We start from the raw sequence: 18,980 nt of genomic DNA on the forward strand, positions 1-18,980 counted from the left end.
CCACCTTGCTTTACGGCGTTTGAAGGACACGCCCAGAAATCGCTGGAAAATATTCTAACAAGTGTCTAGCTGTGAGGTTAAATCGAAGTTATGTGCCAAAAATCTCATATTCGTCACTGAACATTAGATGTGTTTTAATCGTAGCAAGCCAGTTGTGCTTGGTATGCACTGTAGCTATATGTTTCAGTGAGAGTGCCAAAAGTTTGATAGCTAGCTAGCAAGAGAGACCACTCACAATCCTTGATCTGCACTGCCAGGTAGGCTAGTTAGCTACAGTTGTGACCAGACCAAGAGCTTGAGGAGAATCTAAAATCTACCATCAAAATTCAAAAGTATTAGCTAGATAGATGTTATTGGCTAGTTGTCTTTGTTTTGAATGAGATGTTTTGCCATTGTCATGATATCTGATATAATTGGCAAATCATTGTAGCTAACTTAGCCAACTGACACTTTGTCTCTGTTTTGGTTTTGCATGGCATTTGAAGAGCTATTTTGGGAGGATGACCAAAAGACGAAAGCAAACCACAAGTAAGGCTGAAATAGCCCCCATTAAATTCACATCAACTGTATATTGGGGCTTAAATGATCTCCAATGCTTTCATTGGTTGAAATCATTCATTCCTAAAGTGAATACCTGGACATAACTTTCATCCAACATAGTTGAATTTATTAGAGATTTTTATTTAACCAGGTAAGTCGACTGAGAACACATTCTCAGTTTCAGCAACAACCTGGGAAATAGTTACAGGGATGAATGAGCCAATTGGAAGCTAGGGATGATTAGGTGACCATGATGGTATGAGGGCCAGATGGGGAATTTACCCCAGACACCTTTGTTAACACCTCTACTCTTACAATAAGTGCCATGGGATCTTTTAGTGACCACAGAGAGTCAGGACACCCATTTAACATCCCATCCAAAAGGCAGCACCCTACACAGGGCAATGTCCCTAATCACTGCCCAATATTTTTTTAGACTAGAGGAAAGAGTGCCTCCTACTGGCCCTCCAACAGCATCTGGTCTCCCATCCAGGACCAAACCTGCTTAGCTTCAGAAGTAAGCTAGCAGTGGGATGCAGGGTGGTATGCTGCTAGCAAGATATTGAAAAACAAAGTTGAAGGTTGCCAGTCCACCTGTTTGCTAATGTATGTGTGAAAGAAAGGACATTTCCTTAGCATAACGTTGACATTTTCTCTCCAGGTTTCACACCTCCCCCGCCTAGGTCACTCAGATCAAGGAAGAGAAAGTGCTGGGATGAGTCAGAGGAGATCGCCCCCTCTGGAGAGGCAGTGGAAGCACAGCCCTCACACCTAGAACAGGTAGGCAACAGAAGTTCCATTTGCTGGTTGAGCGTTTGTCAGTTACAATTCAAATGTTGCTGTGTTCTAACTGATTCCTCCTCCTCTGCTTGTGCAGCAGGACACTGAGGGAAGAGTGTTAAACACCTCCTCTTCTCCTAAAGATCCCCACCACCCTCTGACGGCCTGTACTACCCATCCATCTGAGCAGGCTAACAAAGCGAGAGATACCACTGCACCCAAGCAAGAGGGTGATCCAGTGGAGGAAAGTGCGGTTGTGACTGGCTTCGAGGGAGAACAGGCCATTGGAGGGGCTGTGGAGAGGGAGGGCACAGAGGAATCAGTTCCAACCAATCAGGATGGTGGAGATAGTCCACAGGAAGACCATAGTGTGGAGTCCTCCGTTAAAGATGACGAGGGTAAAGAAGAAGAAGACATCAAGACACAGAGTTTCCTCAGCTTCCCCCCACACCCACTGACTGTAGCAGTGGGTGTGGGAGAACGCCCTCAGCCCTCCCTGCTTCCCTCCAAGGAGGTCAACGTTGGGGACGGGGACAGTCAAACCGACAATGAAGAGGAGCAGTGTGGAGAGAAGAACCCGAAGCCCAAAATGGAGGAGCTCGACAGTGAACAGCAGGAGGCTATAGATGACAGAGGTGTTTGTCTGGGTGGTGGGAGGGAGGGGCCTCCAGTGGAGGAGGACAGATCTGTGGAAGCACCAGTGAAGAAGAGGAGAAGGAGAATGGGGATGTGTGGTCTGGGAGAGAGAGAGAGGGAGAGGAGGAGAGGAATAGAGGAGGAGCGGCAGAAGGAAAGAAAGAGTGTGACGGAAGGAGGGAGGGAGGGAGAAGAGATGGTGCTGGTGAGGAAAGCGGAGGAGGAGAAAGTGGAGAAAGAGAGAGAGGAGGACATCGAGCAGAGTGGTGATAGTGGTGGTGGTGATGCCAACCTGGTGGCTGTAGAGGGAACTGCAGCAACATTATCCTCTGATCCGTCCCTCTTTTCATCCATCCCTCCATCCGCTCCTCTGGGGAGTACCACTGAGCAGACGAAGAAAGAGAAAGAAGAGGAGGAGAAGTTAGATGAGGAGCAGCTTCAGTCAGGGGGAGAGGCAAGCCATGCAGGCCCCAGCGAAGTGGCTTATTCTGGGCCAGAGCAGGTCACAGGAGAGGGTCTCCGGACCGGCCTGGAGGTGGACGCACTGGGCAGTGAGCAGCCTGTGGTGTTGGGGGAAGAAGAGCTAGACACAGAGGGGGTTGTGGAGAAGAACCAGGAGGGGGACAGGGGGGGCTGTGGGTCTAATGAGCCAGAGGAGAGCCCCCCTAGGGCCCCTACACCATCCTCCACCACCACCCCTACCTCTATCCCTCTGGAGGTTGGGACAGAGAGGGAGCACCACGGAGAGGTTCAGAGCTCACCTACCCAGAGAGAGAGGGGGGCTGAAGATGGGGCAGGGGCTGGGACTGTGGACAACCCCCGGGCACTCAGTCTGGCCCCGGCTGACAGAGTAGAGTCCACCATGCCTCCCCCCACAAAGCCAAGTCCTGGAAGGGAGGGGAACAACCAGGCTGCAGTGACAACTGGTGGCTCGGAGGAGAACAACCAGGCTGCAGTGACACCTGGTAGCTCGGAGGAGAACAACCAGGTTGCAGTGACACCTGGTGGCTCGGAGGAGAACAACCTGGCTGCAGTGACACCAGGTGGCTCGGAGGAGAACAACCAGGCTGCAGTGACACCTGGTGGCTCGGAGGAGAACAACCAGGTTGCAGTGACACCTGGTGGCTCGGAGGAGAACAACCAGGCTGCAGTGACACCTGGTGGCTCGGAGGAGAACAACCAGGCTGCAGTGACACCTGGTGGCTCGGAGGAGAACAACCAGGCTGCAGTGACACCTGGTGGCTCGGAGGAGAACAACCAGGCTGCAGTGACACCTGGTGGCTCGGAGGAGAACAACCAGGCTGCAGTGACACCTGGTGGCTCGGAGGAGAACAACCAGGCTGCAGTGACACCTGGTGGCTCGGAGGAGAACAACCAGGCTGCAGTGATACCTGGTGGCTCGGAGGAGAACAACCTGGCTGCAGTGACACCTGGTGGCTCGGAGGAGAACAACCATGTGAGTGTTTTTGTTGACGTCTTTGTTTGTTACTTTGTTTGTTTGTTTGTTTGTTTGAGTCCTGATTGTTTGTGTATTTCAGTCCACCACCCCAGACCTGACCAGAGCCGATGATGATGCTACTGTCGTTGACCCGTTTGGAGCGCTGGCTCTGAACTACGTGTCTGACTCTCAACTCAACACCATCACTCTGACGTGAGAGAGGGGGAGGAAGGAGGGGGGGTATAGGAGGTAGATGCAGGCATGAGGGGAGGAGAGAAGTGCTGATATGCAGATGAGGGGGCAGGTAGATAAGGAAATGAGAAAGGAAGGGTGAGAAAGAGAGGGACGAGAAGGAAGGATGGTAAAGGAAGAGTGGGAGAGAGATGAGAGTAGATGAGGGATATTTCTATCTCTCCTCCATCTTTATCTCTGGGCCTGGAGACAGAAATTAGTAGATGAAGGGATATCTCTATCTCTCCTCCATCTTTACCTCTGGGTCTGGAGACAGAGATGAGAGTAGATGAGGGATATCTCCATCTCCTCCATCTTTACCTCTGGGCCTGGAGACAGAGATGAGAGTAGATGAGGGATATCTCCATGTGGAACGACACACACGCTGCACTTTGGTCCGCTCATTCCTACGACAGCCGTGACAGAATCACCCACCACCAAAGGACCAAGCAGCGTGCCCAGGAGAAACAGGAATGAACTTGGGAGGAAATTCTGGACGGGAAAGGACCCTGGAGTCAGGCTGGGGAGTATCGCCGTCCGAAAGAAGAAATCGAGGCAACAAGAGCGGAGCGGCAATACTATGAGGCATTATACCAACCACGAGGCAAGTGCGAGAGGCAGCCCCCAAAACATTTTGGGGGGGGCACACAGGGAGATTGGCAGAGTCAGGGTGGAGACCTGAGCCAGATCCCCGTGCTTACCGTAGGGAGCGAGTGACGAAGCAAGCACCGTGTTATGCGGTGATGCGCATTGTGTCGCCAGTGCGCATTCACACCCCGGTGCGATCTGTGCCCGCGCCCTGCATTTGCCGTGCTAGGTTGAGCATTCAGCCAGGAATGGTGGTGCCAGCTCAGCACTCCTGGTCTCCAGTTCGCCTTCTCGGTCCAGGATAAACTGCGCCGGCGCTGCGCACTGTGTCGCCAGTGCATATTCACAGCCCAGTTCGTCCTGTGCCAGCTCCCCGCGTTTGCCGGGCGAAAGTAAGCATCCAGGCAGGATGGGTTGTGCCAGCTATACGCTCAAGACCTCCGTGTTATGCGGAGCTTCCATGGCCCAGTATATCCTGTGCCTGCCCCACGTACCCGGCCATCAGTGAGTCTATCCCGCCTGGTACGTCCTGTGCCTGCTCCTCGCACTTGCCCTGAGGTGCATGTCACCAGTCTGGCGCCACCTGTGCCACCCCCACGCATCAGGCCTCCAGTGCGCCTGCCCAGTCCAGGGTGTCCTGTTCCTGCTCCCCGCACTCGCCCTGAGGTGCGTGTTACTAGTCTGGCGCCACCTGTGCCAGCCCCACGCATCAGGCCTCCAGTGCGCATTCCCAGTCCGGGGCTTCCGGCGACAGTTCCCAGTCCAGAGCTTCCGGTGACAGTTCCCAGTCCGGAGCTTCCGGCGACAGTTCCCAGTCCGGAGCTTCCGGCGACAGTTCCCAGTCCGGAGCTTCCGGCGACAGTTCCCAGTCCGGAGCTTCCGGCGACAGTTTCCAGTCCGGAGCTTCCGGCGACCGGCGACAGTTCCCAGTCCGGAGCTTCCGGCGACAGTTCCCAGTCCGGAGCTTCCGGCGACAGTTTCCAGTCCGGAACCTCCTGAGACAGCCTGCAGCCCAGAACCTCCGGCGATGATCTACAGTCCAGTTCCTCCGATGACGATCCACGGTCCGGTGGTACTGAAGCAGAGGGATCAGCGGGCGGAGCGGGGGTTACGAACCGGAGCCGCCTCCTCTGTTGGAGGATCCGCTGGATGATAGGGTTCTGGGTATTGCACCAGAGCCGCCATAGACAATAGTTACCCACCCTGCCCTCCCTTTTTATTTTGTATTTTTATTTTATTTTAATTGGGGGGGTTGTTGTTGTTTTGTCTAGGTGCGGTCGGAGTCCGCACCTTTGGGGGGGGGGGGGGGGGGTACTGTCACGTCCTGACCATAGAAAGATGTTATTTTCTATGGTAGAGTAGGTCAGGGCGTGACAGTTTTTTTTTTAATGTTTTGTATTTCTATGTTTAGGTTCTAGTGTTGTGTTTCTATGTTGGGGTTTTTGTTTGGGATGATCTCCAATTACAGGCAGCTGGTCCTCGTTGTCTCTAATTGGAGATCATACTCCACATGGGTTTTGTGGGAGATTAATTTTGAGTTGTGTATGTGTTCATCTCTGCGTCACGGTTTGTTGTTTTTTCATTCAGTGTATTTATGTATTGCATAGTTTCACAGTATAAATAAAATGTGGAACGACACACACGCTGCACTTTGGTCCGCTCATTCCTACGACAACCGTGACAGATGTATTTCAAGGCTTACCTTCAAACTCAGTGCCTCTTTGCTTAAAACCTGTTAGGGCAAGGGGGCAGTATTTACACCGCCGGATAAAAAACGTACCCGATTTAATCTGGTTACCACTCCTACCCAGTAACTAGAATATGCATATACTTATTACATATGGATAGAAAACACCCTAAAGTTTCTAAAACTGTTTGAATGGTGTCTGTGAGTATAACAGAACTCATTTGGCAGGCAAAAAACTGAGAAGGTTTCATGCAGGAAGTGGCCTGTCTGACAAGGTGTCGTTCTTCTTGTCTCTGTTTATTGAAGAGTGAGGATCTTAGCTGTCCCGTGACACTTCCTACGGCTGCCATAGGGTCTCAGAAGGCGGTAAAAAGCTGAATCGTGGCTTTGCAGGCTCTGGCTGAAAAAAAGTAGCGCGTTTGGGTAGTGGCTGGTTACAGTACTGTGAGACTCAGGCTCGTGCCTGTGTCGCCCGAAAGCTTTGTTTACTTTCCTCTGTTTAGCTAAATGGACATTCCCGGTCGGAATATTATCACTTTTTTACGAGAAAAATGGCATAAAAATGGATTTTAAACAGCGGTTGACATGCTTCGAAGTACGGTAATGGAATATTTAGATTTTTTTGGTCACGAATTGCGCCATGCGCACGACCCTGATTTACCATTTCAGATAGTGTCTGGGACGCACGAACAAAACGCCGCTATTCGGATATAACGATGGATTATTTTGGACCAAACCAACATTTGTTATTGAAGTAGCAGTCCTGGGAGTGCATTCTGACGAAGACAACAAAAGGTAATCAAACTTTTATAATAGTAAACCTGATATTGGTGAGTGCTAAACTTGCCGGGTGTCTAAATAGCTAGCCCGTGATGCCTGGGCTATGTACTTAGAATATTGCAAAATGTGCTTTCACCAAAAAGCTATTTTAAAATCGGACATATCGAGTGCATAGAGGAGTTCTGTATCTATAATTCTTAAAATAATTGTTGTGCTTTTTGTGAACGTTTATCGTGAGTAATTTAGTAAATTGTTAGTGAATTCGCCGGAAGTTTGCGGGGGGTATGCTAGTTCTGAACGTCACATGCTAATGTAAAAAGCTGGTTTTTGATATAAATATGAACTTGATTGAACAAAACATGCATGTATTGTATAACATAATGTCCTAGGGTTGTCATCTGATGAAGATCATCAAAGGTTAGTGCTGCATTTAGCTGTCTTCTGGGTTTTTGTGACATTATATGCTAGCTTGAAAAATGGGTGTCTGATTATTTCTGGCTTGGTACTGCTGACATAATCTAATGTTTTGCTTTCGTTGTAAAGCCTTTTTGAAATTGGACAGTGTGGTTAGATTAACGAGAGTCTTGTCTTTAAATAGCTGTAAAATAGTCATATGTTTGAGAAATTGAAGTAATAGCATTTCAAAGGTTTTGAAAATCGCGCCACAGGATTCAACTGGCTGTTACGTAGGTGGGACGAATTCGTCCCGCCTAGCCCAGAGAGGTTAACATCATGGGAAAATCAAAGGAAATCAGCCAAGACCCCAGAAAAAGAATTGGCGACCTCCACAAGTCTGGTTCATCCTTGGGAGCAATTTCCAAAGGCCTGAAGTTACCACGTTCATCTGTACAAACAATAGTACGCAAGTATAAACACCATGGGACCACGCAGCTGTCATACCGCTCCGGAAGGAGACGTGTTCTGTCTCCTAGAGATGAATGTACTTTGGTGCGAAAAGTGCGAATCAATCCCAGAACAACAGTAAAGGACCTTGTGAAGATGCTGGAGGAAACAGGCACAAAAGTATCTATATCCACAGTAAAACGAGTCCTATATTGAAATAACCTGAAAGGCCGCTCAGCAAGGAAGAAGCCACTGCTCCAAAACCACCATAAAAAAAGCCAGACTACGGTTTGCAACTGCACATGGGGACAAAGATCGTACTTTTTGGAGAAATGTCCTCTGGTCTGATGAAGCAAAAATTGAACTGTTTGGCCATAATGACCATTATTATGTTTGGAGGAAAAAGGGCGAGGCTTGCAAGCCGAAGAACACCATCCCAAACGTGAAGCACAGGGGTGGCAGCATCATGTTGTGGGGGGGTGCTTTGCTACAGAAGGGACTGGTGCACTTCACAAAATAGATGGCATCATGAGGAAGGGAAATTATCTGGATATATTGAAGCAACATCTCAAGACATCAGTCAGGGAGTTAAAGCTTGGTCACAAATGGGTCTCCCAAATGGACAATGACCCCAAGCATACTTCCAGAACTGAAAAAGCGTGTGCAAGCAAGGAGGCCTAGAAACCTGACTCAGTTACACCAGCTCTGTCAAGAGGAATAGGCCAAAATTCACCCAATTTATTATGGGAAGCTTTTGGAAGGCTACCCGAAACGTTTGACTGAAGTTAAACAACTTAAAGACAATGCTACCAAATACTAATTGAGTGTATGTAAACTTCTGACCCACTGGGAATGTGATGAAAGAAATAAAATCTGAAATAAATCATTCTATCTACTATTATTCTGACATTTCACATTCTTAAAATAAAGTGGTGATCCTAACTGACCTAAGACAGGGAATTTTGACTAGGATTAAATGTCAGGAATTGTGAAAAACTGAGTTTAAATGTATTTGGCTGAGGTGTATATAAACATCCGACTTCAACTGTACATTTATCCATCTTCCTAGAACCAGTACACAATTTTAGAAATTTGTATTCGCTTGTTTTAAAGCCTACGATGAACCATTATTCCTCATATAGCGCACATGTGGCTCTGGTCAAATGTAGTGCATTATATAGGGAATGGTGCCATTCTCTGTCTCTCTCTTCCCCTTAACTAGTGAGAAAGAGGAAGAGGAGAAAGAGGAAGGGCACGAAGACGCTACAGAACTGGTCTGTGGCCTGATCAGAGAACTCTCCTACCTAAAGTGAGTGTTCCTCTCTTTTCCCTCCTCTCCCTCCATCCTTCTACTTCTTCACCACTTTCTCCTAGTGATGACCTTTGACCTAATGAACTTTAGAAGTCAGCCTGATCCGCCCCACAGATCTCTGAGCTCTGATTGGCTAGATGGCTGTCTGCTCAGATGGACACATAGATTAGGATCTCTCCTCCTTAGTTAACACAGGAGAGGAGGAGAACAGGGGATGAGGTTCTAAACACTGCTGTTAGCTGTACCACGTATTCCTCTCCCTCCTCCTTCACTACTGTTAGCTGTACCACGTATTCCTCTCCCTCCTCCTTCACTACTGTTAGCTGTACCACGTGTTCCTCTCCCTCCTTCACTACTGTTAGCTGTACCACGTATTCCTCTCCCCTTTCACTGCTGTTAGCTGTACCATGTGTTCCTCTCCCTCTTCCTTCACTACTGTTAGCTGTACCACGTGTTCCTCTCCCTCCTTCACTACTGTTAGCTGTACCACGTATTCCTCTCCCTCCTTCACTACTGTTAGCTGTACCACGTGTTCCTCTCCCTCTTCCTTCACTACTGTTAGCTGTACCACGTGTGCCTCTCCCTCCTTCACTACTGTTAGCTGTACCACGTATTCCTCTCCCTCCTTCACTACTGTTAGCTGTACCACGTATTCCTCTCCCTCCTCCTTCACTACTGTTAGCTGTACCACATGTCCCTCTCCCTCCTCCTTCACTGCTGTTAGCTGTACCATGTGTTCCTCTCCCTCCTCCTTCACTGCTGTTAGCTGTACCACGTGTCCCTCTCCCTCCTCCTTCACTGCTGTTAGCTGTACCACGTGTTCCTCATCCTCCTTCACTGCTGTTAGCTGTACCACGTGTTCCTCTCCCTCCTCCTTCACTGCTGTTAGCTGTACCACGTGTTCCTCTCCCTCCTCCTTCACTGCTGTTAGCTGTACCACGTGTGCCTCTCCCTCCTCCTTCACTGTTGTTAGCTGTACCACGTGTTCCTCTTCCTCCTTCACTGCTGTTAGCTGTACCACGTGTTCCTCTCCCTCCTCCTTCACTGCTGTTAGCTGTACCACGTGTTCTTCTCCCTCCTCCTTCACTACTGTTAGCTGTACCACGTGTTCCTCTCCCTCCTCCTTCACTACTGTTAGCTGTACCACGTGTTCCTCTCCCTCCTTCACTACTGTTAGCTGTACCACGTGTTCCTCTCCCTCCTTCACTACTGTTAGCTGTACCACGTATTCCTCTCCCTCCTCCTTCACTACTGTTAGCTGTACCACGTGTTCCTCTCCCTCCTTCACTACTGTTAGCTGTACCACGTATTCCTCTCCCTCCTCCTTCACTACTGTTAGCTGTACCACGTGTTCCTCTCCCTCCTCCTTCACTACTGTTAGCTGTACCACGTGTTCCTCTCCCTCCTTCTTCACTACTGTTAGCTGTACCATGTGTTCCTCTCTCTCCTCCTTCACTGCTGTTAGCTGTACCACGTGTTCATCTCCCTCCTCCTTCACTGCTGTTAGCTGTACCATGTGTTCCTCTCCTTCCTCCTTCACTACTGTTAGCTGTACCATGTGTTCCTCTCCCTCCTTCACTGCTGTTAGCTGAACCATGTGTTCCTCTCCTTCCTCCTTCACTACTGTTAGCTGTACCACGTGTTCCTCTTCCTCCTTCACTGCTGTTAGCTGTACCACGTGTTCCTCTCCCTCCTCCTTCACTGCTGTTAGCTGTACCATGTGTTCCTCTCCCTCCTCCTTCACTGCTGTTAGCTGTACCACGTGTTCCTCTCCCTCCTCCTTCACTGCTGTTAGCTGTACCACGTGTTCCTCTTCTCCTTCACTGCTGTTAGCTGTACCATGTATCCCTCTCCCTCCTCCTTCACTACTGTTAGCTGTACCACGTGTTCCTCTCCCTCCTTCACTACTGTTAGCTGTACCACGTGTTCCTCTCCCTCCTTCACTACTGTTAGCTGTACCACGTGTTCCTCTCCCTCCTCCTTCACTACTGTTAGCTGTACCACGTATTCCTCTCCCTCCTCCTTCACTACTGTTAGCTGTACCACGTGTTCCTCTCCCTCCTCCTTCACTGCTGTTAGCTGTACCACGTGTTCCTCTCCCTCCTTCTTCACTACTGTTAGCTGTACCATGTGTTCCTCTCCTTCCTCCTTCACTACTGTTAGCTGTACCATGTGTTCCTCTCCCTCCTTCACTGCTGTTAGCTGAACCATGTGTTCCTCTCCCTCCTCCTTCACTACTGTTAGCTGTACCACGTGTTCCTCTCCCTCCTTCACTACTGTTAGCTGTACCACGTGTGCCTCTCCCTCCTTCACTACTGTTAGCTGTACCACGTGTTCCTCTCCCTCCTTCACTGCTGTTAGCTGTACCATGTATTCCTCTCCCTCCTCCTTCACTGCTGTTAGCTGTACCACGTGTTCTTCTCCCTCCTCCTTCACTACTGTTAGCTGTACCACGTGTTCCTCTCCCTCCTTCACTACTGTTAGCTGTACCACGTGTTCCTCTCCCTCCTTCACTACTGTTAGCTGTACCCCGTGTGCCTCTCCCTCCTTCACTGCTGTTAGCTGTACCATGTATTCCTCTCCCTCCTCCTTCACTACTGTTAGCATGTACCACGTGTTCCTCTCCCTCCTTCACTACTGTTAGCTGTACCACGTGTTCCTCTTCCTCCTTCACTGCTGTTAGCTGTACCACGTGTTCCTCTCCCTCCTCCTTCACTGCTGTTAGCTGTACCATGTGTTCCTCTCCCTCCTCCTTCACTGCTGTTAGCTGTACCACGTGTTCCTCTCCCTCCTCCTTCACTGCTGTTAGCTGTACCACGTGTTCCTCTTCTCCTTCACTGCTGTTAGCTGTACCATGTATCCCTCTCCCTCCTCCTTCACTACTGTTAGCTGTACCACGTGTTCCTCTCCCTCCTTCACTACTGTTAGCTGTACCACGTGTTCCTCTCCCTCCTTCACTACTGTTAGCTGTACCACGTGTTCCTCTCCCTCCTCCTTCACTACTGTTAGCTGTACCACGTATTCCTCTCCCTCCTCCTTCACTACTGTTAGCTGTACCACGTGTTCCTCTCCCTCCTCCTTCACTGCTGTTAGCTGTACCACGTGTTCCTCTCCCTCCTTCTTCACTACTGTTAGCTGTACCATGTGTTCCTCTCCTTCCTCCTTCACTACTGTTAGCTGTACCATGTGTTCCTCTCCCTCCTTCACTGCTGTTAGCTGAACCATGTGTTCCTCTCCCTCCTCCTTCACTACTGTTAGCTGTACCACGTGTTCCTCTCCCTCCTTCACTACTGTTAGCTGTACCACGTGTGCCTCTCCCTCCTTCACTACTGTTAGCTGTACCACGTGTTCCTCTCCCTCCTTCACTGCTGTTAGCTGTACCATGTATTCCTCTCCCTCCTCCTTCACTGCTGTTAGCTGTACCACGTGTTCTTCTCCCTCCTCCTTCACTACTGTTAGCTGTACCACGTGTTCCTCTCCCTCCTTCACTACTGTTAGCTGTACCACGTGTTCCTCTCCCTCCTTCACTACTGTTAGCTGTACCCCGTGTGCCTCTCCCTCCTTCACTGCTGTTAGCTGTACCATGTATTCCTCTCCCTCCTCCTTCACTACTGTTAGCTGTACCACGTGTTCCTCTCCCTCCTTCACTACTGTTAGCTGTACCACGTGTTCCTCTCCCTCCTTCACTACTGTTAGCTGTACCACGTGTCCTCTCCCTCCTTCACTGCTGTTAGCTGTACCATGTATTCAACTCTCTCCTCCTTCACTACTGTTAACTGTACCACGTGTTCCTCTCCCTCCTTCACTACTGTTAGCTGTACCACGTATGCCTCTCCCTCCTTCACTACTGTTTGCTGTACAATGTGTTGCTCTCCCTCCTCTTTAAGTTCTCACCTCAGTCCGTAGAGCAGCCAGCTCGCGCAGACGTCCTTCCATCTCCACCTCCGGGTCTTGTTGGAGGAGTGTTGTTGTGCTGGTCTGTTTTGTGGGTTTGTTCTGTCTGGATTGTGTGGACTAACTCTCTGAGCTCCACCATGTCTCTCTCCAGCTCTGTGAATGTATCCCTCTCAATGATGGAGGAGCAGTGCAGTTGTGGGACCTGGGTGTGTTCAGTGCTGGGGGGGTGACTATCCTCGTCTGCAGAACAGTTTGAAGAGGTGTGTTCAGACTGACTCAGGATGGGGGAGTCGTCACGAAGAGAGATCTTGTCCTGCTCTGCTCTCTCTTTCATCTCTCTCTCAATTCAATTTGCATGACAGTGGTGATCAGATGTTTTGTAAGTAGTAGTAAAAATAGCAACTGAAAATAATATCGCTCTCTCCCAATGCATCTCTTCCTCCCTCCCCTATCCTTCTCTTTTCTCCTTTTCTCTCCCTCTTTTCTTTCCTCCCTCCATCTCTATCTCTCCCTCCTTCATCCCTTTCTCTTTCAGTCGGGCAGTGATGGCTACCCATCGGGAGCTAGAGTCTCTTCGCCGTGGCAACAAGACAGCGAGGCCTCCCCCACGCCGCGTCTTCCCCCCACGACGCTCTGAGATCTAGAGTGCCTTCCAAATAGCACCCTATTCCCTATATAGTGCCCTACTTTTGACCTGGGCCCATAGACACTATATAGGGAATAAGGCTCTGGTCAACAGTAGCACACTATATAGGGAATAAGGCTCTGGTCAACAGTAGTACACTATATAGGAAACAAGGTGCCATTTGGGACCTACAGCGAACCATCATCCAATGCCCCAAAGGCTCATGGGTAACAGTCTTCACATAGCGGAGGCTCACTTGAAAGTTGATTTGTATTTATGTTTTGACTTGAAAACTCAAGATCAGTTTGAGAACAATGATCCAAAGTATCAACCCAGATTAGAACTGAATGTTTGTCAAGTTATATGGACACAACATTATAATAATAATGCTGGTCTATAATACCATTTAAGGGTTCTTTTCTTCTCCTCTGTCTTTCCTAATGCTGAGGACATCAGTTTGGAACAGTATGTAGTTACTGTGTTTTGTAGAATGTGTTATAAAATAAATCATTACTAAGGTGAATCTTTGGTTATTGTACATCTCATGTCAGTCGTGGCTCCATGAAACATGTTGCTTTTATAACTAACCAGTCTGAAAAGATTCCCAACATAAAGATCACCTTTACCACTAAGATCTAAAGTCCACCTGTAGACAATGCCCTATATAGTGCACTACTTTAGACCACAGCCCTATATAGTGCACTACTTTAGACCACAGACCTATATAGTGCACTACTTTAGACCACAGACCTATATAGTGCACTACTTTAGACCACAGACCTATATAGTGCACTACTTTAGACCACAGCCCTATATAGTGCACTACTTTAGACCATAGCCCTATATAGTGCACTACTTTAGACCACAGCCCTATATAGTGCACTACTTTAGACCACAGCCCTATATAGTGCACTACTTTAGACCACAGACCTATATAGTGCACTACTTTAGATCACAGCCCTATATAGTGCACTACTTTAGACCACAGCCCTATATAGTGCACTACTTTAGACCACAGCCCTATATAGTGCACTACTTTAGACCACAGCCCTATATAGTGCACTACTTTAGACCACAGCCCTATATAGTGCACTACTTTAGACCACAGCCCTATATAGCACACTACTTTAGACCACAGACCTATATAGTGCACTACTTTAGACCACAGCCCTATATAGTGCACTACTTTAGACCACAGCCCTATATAGTGCACTACTTTAGACCACAGCCCTATATAGTGCACTACTTTAGACCACAGACCTATATAGTGCACTACTTTAGACCACAGCCCTATATAGTGCACTACTTTAGATCACAGCCCTATATAGTGCACAGGGGCCATAGTCCACAGGCCTATGGCCCCTGATCAAAAGTAGGGCACTATTTCGGAAATACAATGCCATTTGGGACACACACATGATGTGCAGACAGGGACCCCTTTTTAGGGTCACCTCTCTGATAATTAAGACACTCAGGAGTAGCCAATACAGATATTATTGTTATTATTATAGCAGTTGTGCTGTTGTCAATAGTGATGTTCTTATAATAGTGATATTAGGCCTGTAGATTTGCAGCTCTACAGTTAGATTAGAGCATGTCGTTTTAAAATAAGAGTCAGGAAAACACAAGTATCAAATCAAATGTTATTTGTCACATGCGCCCGAATACAACAGGTGTAGACCTTACCGTGAAATGCTTATTTACAAGCCCTTAACCAACAATGCAGTTCAAGAAATAGAGTTAAGAAAATATTTACTGAATGAAGTAAAGTAAAAAATAAAAAGTAACACAATAAAATAACAATAAGGAGGCTGTATACAGTGGGTACCAGTATCGAGTCAATGTGCGGGGGTACAGGTTAGTCGAGGTCATTTGTAGGTGAAGGTAGGGGTAAAGGGGGACAACAGTTCCATTCTTTTGTAACATTTCTCCTGGTTCATCGAATCATTCCAGTAATCATGAGTGGAGAAGGAATGTGTCAAACAATTAATCTTTATTAATCACATTGATTCTCCATAACGTCACATACTAGCGATTACAACCACATTGTTTTGTTGCATACTTCACTTATCAGGAAAGAGGATGATCACATGGGAGGATTGGATATGTTCCAAGTCGCCGTCTCTGTTGAAATCATGATGCGCATCTGAGTTGTAGATCAACATACACAGATTCTGCACAAAGAACAATATACATTCAAACTGCCTGGAAAGCCTTTATTTCCATTCATTTACTTTGATATTCTTATATGCGTTGTGCTCGACGTGGCTGGACTACAGATTGAAAACCAGCCATGTCTCGGACACCGACGTCTTGCGTCCAGACAAGCAAAACACCTTCTTCGCCCGCTTCGAGGATAACGCAGTGCCACCAACGCGGCCGCTACCAAGGACTGTGTGCTCTCCTCCGTGGCCGACTTGAGTAAGACATTTAAGCATGTTAACCCTCGCAAGGTTGCCGGGCCAGACGGCATCTCAAGCCGTGTCCTCAGAGCATGCGCAGACCAGCTGGCTGGAGTGTTTATGGACATATTCAATCTCTCCCTATCCCAGTCTGCTGTCCCCACTTGTTTCAAGTTGTCCACCATTGTTCCTGTACCCAAGAAGGCAAAGATAACTGAACTAAATGACTATCGCCCCATAGCACTCACTTCTGTCATCATGAAGTGCTTTGAGAGGCTAGTTAAGGATCATATCACCTCCACCTTACCTGACACCGTAGACCCACTTCAATTTGCTTACCACCCCAATAGATCCACAGACGATGCACTCGCCATCGCACTGCACACTGCCTTATCCCATCTGGACAAGAGGAATACCTATGTAAGAATGCTGTTCATTGACTATAGCTCAGTATTCAACACCATAGTACTCTCCAAGCTCATCATTAAGCTCGGGGCCCTGGGTCTGAACCCCGTCCTGTGCAACTGGGTCCTGGACTTCCTGACGGGCCGCCCCCAGTTGGTGGAGGTAGGAAACAACACCTCCACTTCGCTGATCCTCGTCACAGGGTTCCCACAAGGGTGCGTCTTCAGCTCCCTCCTGTACTCCCTGTTCACCCATGACTGCGTGGCCATGCACGCCTCATTGTTCCATATAACTGAAGATCTCGTACAACGCTGTGTACTACTTCACAAAACAGTGCAAACTGGCTCTAACCAGAATAGAAAAAGGAGTGGGAGGCCCCGGTGCACAACTGCTCAAGAGTCTCTAGTTTGAGAAACAGACGCCTCACAAGTCCTCAACTGGCAGCTTCATTAAATAGTACCCACAAAACACCAGTCTCAACGTCAACAGTGAAGAGGCGACTCCGGGATGCTGGCCTTCTTGGATTAGCTAACACAGCGTGCCATTGGAACACAGGAGTGATGGTTGCTGATAATGGGCCTCTGTACTCCTATGTAGATATTCCATTAAAAATCTGCCGTTTCCAGCTACAATAGTCATTTACAACATTAACAATGTCTACACTGTATTTCTGATCAATTTGATGTTATTTTAATGGACAAAAAAAATTGCTTTTCTTTCAAAAACAAGAAGATTTCTAAGTGACCCCAAACGTTTGAACGGTAGCGTATATGGGCAACATCACCAGCAAGGGTTTTGGTCGGCCAACATGTTTTCTGACTGCAATGAGCGCAACAATACCCACAAATATTAAGTGAAATCAAGCTTAGAAAATAGTATTGCCATTGATTAAAAAATAAATATATATACACATATATGTATATACATTTTCCCTGGCGGAGAGCCCAAAGAGGCCCATTACTTGGAGTAATCCCTGAACGGTTTCAAAATGCCTACCTGTTGAATATCCTCTTGTCTGCAGCCAATAAATGTATTAAAGCGCATTGGTTAAACCTGGACATTCGTACTATGGAAGAGTAGAGTGGTAGACTGAAAGAACTGTATTTAATGGAAAAGATCACCCATAAAATAAAACTGCAGACAGATGTAGACTATGTGAAAAAGATCGGAACCGCTCCTTGTAAATAATATTGTGTAGACACGACTCAGTCTCAAAGCAACCAAACATATGATAATTGTATATATATATATATTATTTTTTTTATTATTACTTTAGTTTCTTAGTTCTAAAGTTATCTTGTTTATTGTATAGCCTACTTGTTGGTATGTCAGACGACCAGAACCTTAATAATAATCACCATACTTACGTCACAGACAATAATTCTACTAGTTGACTGCACGGACACATAGCAGGATACTGACACTCAGTCCGCAGTGGTCGGGAATGCGTTTTGGGGCTGGACACAACGCGAACCAGCCCCTACTGTTGTCGAGCGCACATACTAATGCCATGTTCATATACCATCGGAGTTATCGGAAATTCTAGTTCCGACTGGGAAGTTTCACTTGAATGACCCTCAAAATTGGAATTACAAGTGGGAAACGGAGAAAATATTGTTGCCAATCTATTGTCTTAAGAATTGTTCCGACTTGAAAAGAACTTGAACACAATCATGTCGGAGTTACGACTTCCCATTTTCCAGTGTCCCAGGAGAATATGAAGCCAGCATAATACGGCATTCACGTGCTAGTCGTTACTAGGAAACTGACATTTCTGACTCGCTGACATGATTGACACCGTAAAAATCATCATAAAACGGCCTTGGAAGAGCCATAAGTGTAAACCAACATAATTTATTATTTTTACATTAACCTGTTTAACTTGTATTAAATGCATTATGAAGAAAATTGTGTGATTTAGGCTCCACGAAATATGAAATGCCTTATGAAGAATATCGTGTACTGTTGCCTTCACGAAAAAAAAGGCCTTTCTGACTACAAGTGCACCAGTATCCCAAAGTATTAGTATTAAGCGAAATCAAGCATAGAAAACAGCGTTGGCATTAATAAAAATGTTTTTCCCACGGATTAAGTCGCACATAAATGTGTCTTTTCTCACAAATTCTGTTCAGAAAGTCTGCTCAGAAAAATCAAAAACATTATATATAGCAATACAAACACCATTTATAATACGGGATGAATAAATACAACATTAGGTATATTCATAACGTTCAACAATTAAGAAAAAATTGGCTATCGTGTTTAAATTATTGTATTTTCTCACGAATTAAACCACAAAAAAACGCACGAAATCTGCTGAAATACATTATGTACATGCACGAATTGATTGTGAGATTGTGTTGTCAAATTGGCCTGAACCGGTTTTGAGTGACCATTTACAGTTTATTTACATGAAATTTACAGAATAATAGAAACCACTCAAGTCAATTGGGCACACATCAATTCATGGGAGACTGCCAGGGTTGGGTCACTAACCTTGATTTACAGAAAAGTGATGATTAACGGCCCATCGACTCATATGGTGATTGGGGCCTAGACAACAATGGTTTGATGACTGTCTATCTGTGGAGCATTCTAGAAGGACTGGGCTGATCCAGAAAGCTGGTTGTGTGTCTTGTACCTCCCTACTTAGTTTGTTCATTTGGGAGTAAAAGATTGCCTATTGACAAGATTGAAACGTGTCTGTTTCCTTCCACAGTGTTTCCCAACTCCAGCCCCCCAACAGTACATATTGTTGTTGTAGCCCCGGAAAAACTCACCTGCTACAACTCAATGAGGGCTTGATGATTAGTTGA

At 47.2% G+C, this 18,980-nt stretch overlaps 1 protein-coding gene across 3 annotated transcripts; it reads left to right on the plus strand.

Moving 5' to 3' along the window:
• Nucleotides 1–2: 2 nt before the first annotated feature.
• Nucleotides 3–14,041, plus strand: LOC106592176 (uncharacterized). 3 transcript variants are annotated; one of them, XR_014382009.1, is made up of 8 exons: nucleotides 3–257; nucleotides 486–528; nucleotides 1,202–1,320; nucleotides 1,421–3,412; nucleotides 3,495–3,607; nucleotides 8,746–8,832; nucleotides 13,268–13,457; nucleotides 13,495–14,041. XR_014382009.1 is itself a non-coding variant. In XM_045709627.2 (7 exons), exons 2-7 carry the CDS (start codon nucleotides 501–503, stop codon nucleotides 13,374–13,376), a joined length of 2,451 nt encoding a protein of 816 aa, XP_045565583.1. In that variant the 5' UTR covers nucleotides 4–257; nucleotides 486–500; the 3' UTR covers nucleotides 13,377–14,037. The 3 variants fall into 3 exon arrangements, 1 of the variants encoding a protein (XP_045565583.1); XR_014382008.1 differs by having other exon boundaries at nucleotides 4–257; nucleotides 1,418–3,412; nucleotides 13,495–14,036; XM_045709627.2 differs by having other exon boundaries at nucleotides 4–257; nucleotides 1,418–3,412; nucleotides 13,268–14,037.
• Nucleotides 14,042–18,980: the final 4,939 nt, after the last annotated feature.

The sequence above is a fragment of the Salmo salar genome, chromosome 02 (assembly GCF_965601325.2).
Source record: "Salmo salar chromosome 02, fSalSal1, whole genome shotgun sequence".
Classification (NCBI taxonomy): domain Eukaryota; kingdom Metazoa; phylum Chordata; class Actinopteri; order Salmoniformes; family Salmonidae; genus Salmo; species Salmo salar.

Coding starts and splice junctions, on each gene's coding strand:
- LOC106592176 (XM_045709627.2), top strand. CDS start 501: ATGACCAAAAGACGAAAGCAAACCACAA. Junction 529..1,201: donor AAGACGAAAGCAAACCACAA/GTAAGGCTGAAA, acceptor TTTTCTCTCCAG/GTTTCACACCTCCCCCGCCT. Junction 8,833..13,267: donor AGAGAACTCTCCTACCTAAA/GTGAGTGTTCCT, acceptor TTTCTCTTTCAG/TCGGGCAGTGATGGCTACCC.